The following is an 11891-nucleotide window of genomic DNA, read 5'->3' on the forward strand; positions in this document are numbered from 1 at the left end:
TAGGAAAAATGTGAAAATAGACAATAGACCTGACAGTTAACTGTTCACAATAGAATTTCACTGAAAACACTGTAAAAAAGAAGGAGGCATTTAGTAATCGAGGATCACACATTAAGTCGCAATATATGTTGTTGTTTTTTTCTAGATTTGGTGTCACATGGTCAGTATACATTTAAATATGTTTAATAAATTGTCTTAAATATATAACAAATAGTAAATTCTCCATAACGCTTTTGTCTCTTAATGACTTGAACTATGGCTCTGAAATTATACTGAAGTAAAATATCTGTCATCTAAACATTATGATATTATAGTATTATTAACTGTATATGATTGCAATTTTAACTGGTGTAACTTAGTGTTGCTCACAAAATAACTTGGGTTAGAAAGTGTTGACTCTAACCCTTGAGCTCTATGTATCTTACTAAATACTCAAGTGAAAGAAAGAAAATATTGTTATTCCATTTTTTTCAGAAAGGTACAGTACTGTATCACCACACCCCATACACATACAAATACTTTCTACCACTAGACGTCCTTGTGGCATGTCAAGTGGAGCACCAATATGTGTAATTATCTACAAACAATTGTCATTTAGTTCAGTATTAGAAGGCTGAAAGGGTTAAGGTTTACCCTTTGCCTTACGTGTTTATATGTGTGGTATATCTTCAGTATTCTTTCAAAAATTTCTCTCGATATGTGTAGAATTGAGATCAAGGATCAAAAAAAACCTCTACAGAATGATACAGATGTGTGTGTGTGTGTGTGTGTGTGTGCGCGCACGCGTGCGTACGTTTTATACCATTAATATTATCATTATAAGTATTGTTATTATTATTATTATTATTATTATTATTATTATTATTATTATTATATATTTTGTTGGTAATGCCCTAAGTGCAATGACCTCCTGTAATGAGCTCCTCCTGTGTCCCTCTTCTGGGAGAGGGACACAGGAGAACAATTTGTTAAAAAATGATCGCTATCATTTATTGTTAAGAGAATGAATATGTTAAAAACAAAAACCACACTTAACACAATTTACTTTCAGGTGAAATTGACTTGACTTTTATGAATGTTTCTCTTTTTTTTGTGGTTTGTTTACAACCAAACGCCTTCACGCCCCCTGGCAGTGGGTGGCGCTACTGCGCAGCCGCGGGACGAATTAAAAAAAAAAAAAAAAAAAAGCGGAAGTACTAGCGAGTGTAAACAAACACACTTGACCGAACAACTGTAGTGGTATTGTATAACTGTACAATGAATACAGCAGGCGTTAAGACCACCGCTTCGAACAATAATCGCCCGAGTTCCCAAAAGAAACCCTCTTACAAGCCACCCAAAAGTCGAAACAGAGTGCTGGCTGAGAGGAACCCGGCAATTGCGGCAGTGGGTGCTTGGGTGGAAGGTGGAGGCGACATCCTAGACGACCCATTTGTGAGTGTTTGGACCACTTGGACTCGTAGTGATTGTTATTGTCATATTACTTGGGTAACGTTACCTTAAGTAACACTACTCGGGTAATGTTAATGTTAATTAGGTTACTTAGGCAATGTTATGGTGGACTGGACACACTGACACGCGTCCCCAAGCGCTCCGTGCTACGGAAGCCCTGCGGGGGCTAGGTGGTTAAAAATTCCACACGATATTTTCGAGCTGCACAAGTGATGCTGGAGATTTTTTTTGAAAAGTGTTGAGACGCTCAAAACGATCGATTGGTAACCTTTCGAAACTCCTGGTTCGACACCGCCATTTACTGGCGGAAGCGATCATTGCAGCCAGTCAAAAGACAGTTGGCTCCCTTTTCCCAAACCCAATCCTTATGTCATCAAATCGTTTTCATGCAGACACAATCAACCCACAAAGTAATCACTTATTTATTTGGTCCTTGTATAATATATATACTAGCGATCTTATAGTTCTTGTATTACATGATGATGGTGATACTGAGTGGCACTAATGTTAGTTTGTTGTGATGTCTGTGTCGTGCCCCCTTTGTGCAAAACATAGATTCCCCCCTAGTGCAATGAAATGATACAAGATTTATATTCTGCAACATTTCATTTAAAGATTTTTATTTAGAAAAAGAAAACATTTGCAGGTACTTATTTAGTTAAGTTTTGGTAACAGGATGAACTTTAGACTTGTGGATCATTTGTTTTTTTCACCATACCCCCCAGGGCTTCTGTTCCATACACATGACAAATGCATGTTTATTTTGTCATAGACATTTACGCCTGTCTTGTTCTAGGAGGTGGCATCTCTGACAGAGAGGCTGCAGGCAGAGAAGAGGAGGGAGAAACGGGAGGGCCTTCGACAGTTTCAGGATGAAGTGCACCACCGTGTGGCTCAATACTCTCAAGTCAAAAGGAGGGAGCAGCAACCTGTTAAAGATCTACACAAAGATGTGTCACTTTTAAACTCTCAACTTTCCAACACAGTTTTCCCTGAAAGAAAACTCTTGTTGCAGCAGGTAAAGATGGAAATACATAAACCTTGAAAAAAAATATGAAGGATGGTAATGGCAATACAGTCTAAAAGGAGTGTGCAGCTACGCTCTCAAGGCAAATTAAAATCCAATATGTAATGCCAAACACTGTTACAATTACTGAGGGAAGTAGGAATACAGTGTGTTTGTCTTCAGGCTTCTCTCAGCGATGGCAACAAGTAATAACAAGTAAGTGTTATTACTTAAGTGAGTGTTAAACTTCCCAAAGTTTGAGTGCTCTAAAAAAAAAAAAAAAAAAAAAAAAAAAAGTATATATATATATATATATATATATATATATGTATATGTATATATATAAATACACATGCGCACACACACACACACACACACACACAAAAACACACAGAGGTACTCCTCACTTAATGACCTACCTGTTTAACGACTGTTCGGACTTAAGCCAGCTCTCTGACCAGTCTGTATTGTGCATTGCGTACAATGCCACAGCGTCTCAGCGTCAAGCATCTCATTGCGCATCACCCCTTATATACTATATACACTATATATACTATATATACTATACACTATATATACTATATGTACAATATACACTGTATACATCTCATCTCATCCCCGTTCTCAGTCAGTCTCGTTCCCACAGTCTGTCAGTATTCACTACTCTAGCGTTCACAATGTCCAAAAAATAACACGGGTCCTCGCTTATCGACCAATTCACTTAACAACCTGGTTGTAGGAGTACCTGTATGTATATATATATGTGTGTGTGTGTGTGTGTGTGTGTGTGTGTGTGTGTGTGTGTGTGTGTGTGTGTGTGTGTGTGTGTGTGTGTGTGTGTGTGTGTGTATCTATATATATATATATATATGACCATTACCTCTGTCTTTGAAGTATAAACAATGGTCTTTAAAAAAAGTGAGTGAAGTATTAAGTGAAGCAGTATCGTGTCAATATGATGGTTATTTTTGCATGACCAGAGGCTACTGGCAACCTTTGTTAAGCCTTGACTAAAAAGCACATGGTGGAAAATCCTGTCATCAATTGTTTCTGTCTCCATTTATAATAAGCAAAAGCGTATGATTTTGATTCATCAGATCAGACGGAAACTAGCTGCCTGTCAGACGATCTCAGATGGAGAAATCATGTCACAGCTTCCTGGAGGCAAGTGGAGCAGCTCTCCGTCCAGAGATGTGAGTGTGTCTGACACCCCCTTCCTCTTTCCTACACAATCTAATTCCACCGTTTTCTATAATTAGAGTTAGTCTGGGTTCAAAAGGTAGGTTCCGCTTCTGCATTTTTCAAACCAGGCATCAGTTGTTAATAACTGTTCATAAAACAACTGCAAAAACACTTGACTCTGAAGAAAGTGACATCTCTTTTGCAACTCTTCAAAAGTGTTGAAATGTAGTCCAATGGGTCAAATGTTTGAGCTTTAAAAAAACAAACAGGAAACTCACATTAAAGTCACGCGTGTAGTGTATATTTTGAACATGTTTTGAAAAAAATATCATATTTTATTTAGAACAAATTTTTGCAGCTGCCAGAGTACTTCCAAAGTGTAATGTTAGCTACACATCTGCGCACCTTCCTGTTTCTAGTCTCGTACCGGCTATCCTTTAATGTTCACTTCTATTCTCTGTGCCCCGACAGAAAGGAGAGGAAGTGGAGAGCATTAAAGAGGGAGATGGGGACCCGTGTCCACTTGTTCAGCACGACGTAAATACAATATCTATCTATCTATCTATCTATCTATCTATCTATCTATCTATCTATCTATCTATCTATCTATCTATCTATCTATCTATCTATCTATCTATCTATCTATCTATCCGTCCATCTGTCACTATCTATAGCTGTCACTAAGCATATACCGTGTGTGCGTGTGTGTGTGTGTGTTTGTGTGTGTGTGTGTGTGTGTGTGTGTGTGCGTGTGCGTGCGTGCGTGTGCGTGCGCGCGCGCTTGCGTGCGCGGGTTTGGCGAACCAATCCCAGGTGAGCGAGCCGTTTGAGAACCTTGTCCAAACAGTGCCCAGTGTCAGGACACAGTCCAGAGCCAAACCTGTGCTTTGGCCGGTCAGTGACGAAGAGGAACTGAAACGGCAGGTATGCTCATCAAAACTGTGACCTCTTTGACACAGCTCGTTGAGGGGAAGAAAAAGGAAACACAATTACGGCAGCGTTCATTCTCTGTCCAGCGCGGCTCACAGTTCCTGGCGCAACGGCGTCACTTCTTGGAGGCCGAGAGAGAGCAGGCGAGGGAGGACAAGAAATTTAAGAAACACCAAGAGAAAACTGCGAGGTGACTCCAACACAACCTTTCGGTTTTAGGTTCCGATTACGTAAACCGTATCACTTCCAGCGTGGTTTTGGGACACGATATGAGCAGGGCGATAAAACATCCAGCATGACTCTCTGTGGTCGCCACTGATTCTGAAAACGAACGCAGAGTCATACAATGTAGGAATAAGCTTTTGTTTCTATCAACCATCTTAGTGTGTCTGTTATTAACTCATCAAGTTGTTCTTTTGACTATGGTATATTTCCCCATAACCAAAGATGAGGTTTTAAAGAAACACCAAAATGTTCTCCACAAATTAATTGAACTGCATTCTACTATTTATCATTTGTGATTTATCAACACAGGTTGGTTTACATCATTTATAGCTGTTCATAGCACAACCTCACTGAACCCTTTATTTTTTTTTTTAATGAAAAACTTAAACTTCTGCCACAGCTTATCACTGTGCTCCAATGCAGTCCAATGGGGCAAACCTGAAAGCCTTAAATATTAAATCTTCTCCGGGATGGAAAACTCACATTATAGTTGCCAGTCCTATACACCCATATCATATATTACTGTGTTTCGTGACTCAAAGGATCAAAGTGGAAAAGGAGCAGATCCGTCTTCAGGAGGAGCAGCGGCTGCAGAGTCTGCAGCAGCTCAAAAGCAGCAGATTAGTGATCCAGGAAAGGGAACGCTCCGTTTTGGAGCTGCTACAACGGGAGGAAGAGGAGAGACGGGCTCAGCTGGAGAAGCAAAGATGCAAGCAAAAAGAGAGGGAGCCTAAAAGGTGCCATTTTTATTCCTAAGCTCTTGTGTTAAAAGAACATTTCTGTCTATTGTTGCTGGGGGGTTAGGCTTAGGCTGGCTATGCTACACTTCTAAATGGCTCTGACAGCTGAACCGATTGACGGGGGACTATAAAATTTGGTATCTTAGCCCTTTGGGAGAGTCCGTCCAATTCCAGGCCATTCCTATTAGTTCGGGATAGGAATGTGAAATCTCAGAATGAAAGGGGAAACTGACATAAACATAGTCGCATGCTATCCTGCCATCCAAAATGGCATACTGCTTACCACATGTACCATCGTCCAGCAGGGTTTAGTATGTGTTTAAAAGTAAACCCGGATTGGGTTTTTACCTGTTTCTCGTTGATTAGTTTACCGAGCGACAGGCGAACAGCCACACTGATACTCGGCCAAATGACATAGACCCGAGACAGGTGTGGCTGCTCAAACCACGCCACAGTAACAATAACTTCTTTAAGATACTACATCGTCATATAGCCGCGCCACTTCCTTTCAGCACACTGCCTTATGATGACGACGCTGCAATCGAGACTTGTCCTCACAAGTGGAATACACTTGCCAGCATGGTGTGTCGTGTTTGCAAATATTTCACTCGATGGAATATGACTTCCTGGTACTTTTCCCGTACTATATGAGCATACTCTGGTTTCAGACATACAAAACACTCATTTGCATCGTATACCATTTCGGACACAGGACATGAGTACAAGTCTTCTCCCGCCTTCTCCACAAATCCACAGGTTGCTGGAGGCTGTGAGAGCTCTGAGGGAGTGTCAAGCCAGCAGGAAGTTGGATCTGCCCCCTCTCTGTTGTTGTGGACAAGATTTCTGGGACACTCATCCCGACACCTGTGCCAATAACTGTGTCTTTTACAACAATCCCAAAGGTACACACAGTTTAGTTTTCCAGTGGAACTACTCGCCTCTCTTAACGTCACATGGTCTGTACTCTTGGCACATCAATCCACTCTGAAGGGGAGAGATCGGGTCACTCTAGTCTGGATAGAAGATGCACTTTGTATTATTTGTCGGGCTGAGTATCAAAATCCAGATTGCAAGAGAAGTTTGAATTGCAGTTTGACAAATAACCTTATATAAATTAAACTTGTTCTTATTGATGAACCAGGCCCAATATCTGGTACACAACTGAATGCGCTTTGACCAGAAGCAGAATGACAACGCAGTGACGATGCTCTCTCCCACAGCGTATATCCAAGCACTGCGCTCCACGGTGAGCTTGGATCTGAAGAACGTCGACAGCAAACATTGAAGTCTCTCGTCCAAGATGGAGACGGACTCATGCTGGAAGTGACCAAAATGCTAAATTGATAGATTTTGACTATAGATGTGGTTTAACTTTTTGTGTTGAACTTACAGCTGTTTTGTGTTTATTTATTTATTTGATATTATGAAGATATATAAAAACACATCCATTTGTATTGTATGTTATTGCATTTTTTTTTTTTTTTTGACCTGATACCGTAGGTTTTGAACTGATACATTTTTACAGAGGTCCAATTCTTTCCACAATTTTAAGTAGCACTAGAAGGGTTTATGACATTTGAGATCATTCTCAAATCTGAGATGACGAAGCATGCAGTTCTGTGTTTAAGAAAAAAAAAAAAAAAAAGTCAATGTTTCACATTTTGGTGACAAACCTAATGTTGGATAATTTCACCTTTCCTGTACAGTGGAACCTCGCATTACGAGTTGAATTCGTTCCATGACCGAGCTCGTTTTACGATAGACTCGTTTTACAAATGAATTTTCCCCATTGAAATTAATTGTAATTAATCCGTTCCAAGTCCCAAAAACAAACCCAAAATCACCCAAAAATCTTTTTTTTATGGGTTTTAAAACAGAATATGCATATCGTCGACGTTCTTCAGTCGTATTGACGTGCTAGACTCGTTCCTTTCCCATGTTTATCAATGATTTCCTTCTTCAATTCTTCACTCGTATTTAGCTTTTTCTTCCTCTCAGAACTGTTCTTTGCACTAACCTTAGGAGCCATCGGTAACACAACGAATTATTATAAAATAATAGCAACAAACGCACAAAACTAAAAAACACTGGGAAAACACAAGAAAGATACGAGATATCTGCGGGAACTGAGCGAGCGGTGGCCACGCTTGTCGGGAGAGCGTGTGCGAGCCTCGCGGTCGCTGTATGAACCTCGCTCGTAATGTGGATTTCCACTTGTAAAACAAGACAAAAATTTGCACGAGCCTCAGCTAGTAGAACAAATTACTCGTTAACTGGTACACTTGCAATGCGAGGCTCCACTGTTTAAATTTTCGTGTGACAGTGAACTAGTAAAGTGTGTTACATTTTTGGTTAGTTAGTTGAAACACTTTACAGGATTGGATAATGCAATATACAGTATATTTATATCATGGACCTAATAAGGAGTAGTGATGCTGCCGTTGTGCCTTGTATAAACAACTCAGGCCGTCGGTGGTGTAACACTGTGGGGAAGGTTTTCTTGGCACACATTAGGTCGTAATCCCAATGCTACCTGAATAATGTTGCTTCTAATGGCTCCTTCCATCAAAAAGCGCAAAGTACACATTTTGTGTATGTGTTTGGGTGTTTTTTTATTTACTATACAGGGGTGGAGAATGAATGCCTGGTCCAAGCCTGGCAATCCAGGGGAATAATTGCTCCTCTCCAGAATTTTGGACATTTACTTGAGCTCCCCTTAAGTTAAAATTTGTGAAATAATTTGAATTTATGACTGCTGGCTGTTTGGCGAATGTTGGCCCACGATGAACTGCAGTTATTATAATAATAATTGTCATTGTTATTAGGGGGCCAGCCCCTCGGGCTCAGAATTTTTAAATCTAAAACTATCTGTAAGACAAACTTTGGCAGAACCTACTGTAACAGTATATCCAAATCTTTGTAATCACATAAGTATATATGCACACACATAATAAAGAGAACATATAACCTCAGTCACATAACTTTATTTTTTCTATATCTTTTATTTCAGATAGCAGTGTTAATTCTCACACACTCCAACCTTGGATTCCTGCCGCTGCTATCGTTGTTTTCGGATTTCGTTGTGCTCTCTTGAGCACATCTCTCATTCGACCCTTGTATCTTCCTGTTACATTGAGCTCGCTCTCACCTGGAGAAGCCTGGGAGCACTGTGAGGATCATGTTCTTTGATTTCTCAAGTGCTTTCAACACCACTCAGCCTGTGCTTCTAAGGGACAAGCTGGAGCACACAGGAGTGGACCATCACCTGTCTTCCTGGATCCTGGACTACCTCACGGACCGGCCACAGTATGTGAGGTCTCAGAACTGTGAGTCTGACATGGTCATCTGCAGCACGGGGGCCCTGCACGGAACGGTCTTGGCACCTCTCCTCTTCATTCTCTGCACTGCAGACTTCATGTTCAGCTCAACCAGCTGTCACCTGCAAAAGTTCTTTGATGACTCTGCAATCGTCGGCCTCATCAAGGACGACAGGGAATACAGAGAACACACCCTGCACTTTGTGGACTGGTGCCAGTGGAACCACCTCCATATAAACGCAGGGAAAACCAAAGAGCCGGTGGCGGATTTCTGCAGGCGCAGACACTCCCCCCAGACTCTAGTGAACATCCAGGGAATGGACATTGATATAGTGGAATCTTACAAGTACCTGGGTGTTCACCTGAACAATAAACGGGACTGGACTCATCACACATATGCACTATACAAGAAGGGTCAGAGCAGACCCTATCTTCTCAGAAGACTCAGGTCCTTTGGAGTGCAGCGGGCTCTCCTGAGGACCTTCTCCGACACTGTGGTGGCCTCAGCCATCTTTTATGGAGTGGTCTGCTGGGGCAACTTAATAGGCTACTTAATAGATGCCAGCAAGACAGCATGGATAATATCATTGCGAGACGGCGCTGAAACTGGATTGGGCATGTGATGAGGAGAGAGACAAACAGCATCCCAAAAGTAGCCCTACACTGGACACTAGATGGAAAAAGAAAGAGAGGACGAAATGAGAGCTATGAACTTATCAAAAAAAAAAGTACAATCCCTGATGTGCAATTTGTCTAAATATGTGCAATACTCTTTAATACTCAGATTATTATTTATTTTGTTTTGTATTAGGTATATATTTTTATACATTTTATATTGTTTATAGTGCTTACCTTGATTCTTATTTACTTTTAGTTACTACAACTTTTTATTGATGCTCTTAATCTTCTGCTGTCACCTTTTGCTGCTCTAACTGTGCAAATGTCCCTTTTGTGGCACAAATAAAGGTTTATCTTATCTTATCTTATCTTATCTTACAAGCAAAAACCACTGACTTACAAACTGCAGATTAAAGCCACCCTTTCACTTCTGTAACGCTACGAACACGTTGGTGTCTTGTTTGAACCGCGCTCTCACTAACACCTCGTGGTTGAAGTCAAATCCAAATCGATACACATACAGAGCAGATATTCGCAAAAAAAGCGACCAAATTTGATCGACATCACAGATAGGGTCCAATGCATTTCACGCCGAAACATGTCCAACCCGGTTAAAAACTATCTGTAACACAGACTTCGGCAGAACCTGTGGACACGGTTAAGGTGTCATTTAAACCGCTATGTCACAAGGATCTCATGGTATAAATGTCACCCAAATCGATACACAAACGGAGCCGATATTAATGAAAAACCAAACAACTTTGACTGGAAATATTCAGCTGATCTTCCTTAACTGACATGAAGCTATGACATCATAATATTTACTATAAATGTACAGATTCCGATGGAGAACGTCTAGTCGGACCATGTCCGTTGTGCAGCGCAGACTCTGTCACTCTTTACTTGTTCGACGTTACCAACTATCGATTTACGTATGTGTTGGTACAGCTTCTTACCTGGTTGATATCAGTAGATCTCTTCGATTAATATTATAAATCCCTGGTCCCCATTACTTTGCCGGATAAATGAAAAATACAATAAAAAGTAGTCCACAAAAACTTGTACGATTGTACAAATAAATGACGTAAATTCGACTGTTATCGTTAATCGATGTGAATACGTCATAATTGACGTACACGAGAGGCAGCGCCACCTACCGCCACTGACACTCCGGATGTACTTACATGCAGCAAGGTTAGTTATAACAATGACAGGATATTGTTAAAAGTAAAACAATTAAATACTTTTTTCTTTTCATAAACCTCATGTATAAACATTTTCCTAACACCTTAACTTCACAAACTTTAGTTAAACTGAAGTTTCCAACTGGAAATTATTAACAGAAAAAACTAAGAAGTTATTAAAACTCACATGTATTTATGTATTTCGAAAGTGAAATGTATGTGTGTATGTAAAGTTGTTTTTGTTTTTGTTCCAGATGCCGAAAAAAAAATCGCTGAAAATCAGAGACAATAGATAAGCCATTGTCCAAAAATCCAATCGTCAAAGTCAGTCACAATATTCCAAAAAAAATAAGTACTGAAGAAAAATACTGTGGGAAAAAAACACTAATAGAAATACATTCAATGTATGTTTTTCCATTATTGTCAATGGTTAATGTGTGGTTGAAATGGAAATGCTTCCTATGTAATGGCATGAAAGTTGGATTCGTGAAATTACATAGACGTAACTACATGATGTTTATAAGTTCAGTATATTTCGCTGCAATACACAAAATCCCCAAAGTGTACCCCGTACCTAAAACAAATAAACTGGACCCTATGTATTGATTATTTTGTACAGCTGTTTAATAAAACAATCATCTGACTTGTCTTGTCATTCCTTGTCCACTTTCCAAATTACTCCACTTTACAACTTACTTGCTTACATTAGGACTGAAAGTGGCAACCCAGTGATGGATCATGGTGTTTACCTTCTTTTTTCCGTTTTATTAATGTTTTTGTAAGTTTCCCTTGCTTGTATGTTCCATTTTAACTTGTTTATCAAGTGCAGTTTTTAGGACAGTATGTTGTTTTTTAGTTTCTTTGTTTTTTTTCTTTCTTTCTTTTTCTTTGTCTTTCTTTTTTTTTGTATGTTTCCCTTCCATTTTTATTTTGTGATACTTTTTCAGTATGTTGTTTTTTTAGTTTCTTTATGTCTCTCTTTGTCGCATGCTTCCCTGTTATCTTTTTTATGCTTTCGAGTATGTTCTTTCTTTCTTTCTTTTTAGTATTTTTCCCATCCTTTTTTTTTTTATTTTTTCATGCTTTTTAGTATGTTCTTTCTTTCTTTGATTCTTTTTAGTATGTTTCCCTTCCTTTTTTTGTATTTTTTCATGCTTTTTAGTATGTTCTTTCTTTGATTCTTTTTAGTATGTTTCCCTTCCTTTTTTTTGTATTTTTTCATGCTTTTTAGTATGTT

The 11891-nt window shown here is 39.5% G+C and overlaps 1 protein-coding gene across 1 annotated transcript; it reads left to right on the forward strand.

Moving 5' to 3' along the window:
* The first annotated feature begins 1213 nt into the window (after positions 1 to 1213).
* ccdc15 (coiled-coil domain containing 15) lies at positions 1214 to 6980 on the forward strand. Its single transcript, XM_080014053.1, has 9 exons — positions 1214 to 1434; positions 2249 to 2470; positions 3556 to 3651; positions 4112 to 4177; positions 4454 to 4564; positions 4657 to 4760; positions 5338 to 5532; positions 6292 to 6437; positions 6756 to 6980. The coding sequence occupies exons 1-9, from the start codon at positions 1258 to 1260 to the stop codon at positions 6818 to 6820; spliced, it is 1182 nt and encodes a 393-aa protein (XP_079870179.1). The 5' UTR covers positions 1214 to 1257; the 3' UTR covers positions 6821 to 6980.
* Positions 6981 to 11891: the final 4911 nt, after the last annotated feature.

This window comes from Zeus faber, assembly GCF_960531495.2.
Source record: "Zeus faber genome assembly, chromosome: 14".
Classification (NCBI taxonomy): Eukaryota; Metazoa; Chordata; class Actinopteri; order Zeiformes; family Zeidae; genus Zeus; species Zeus faber.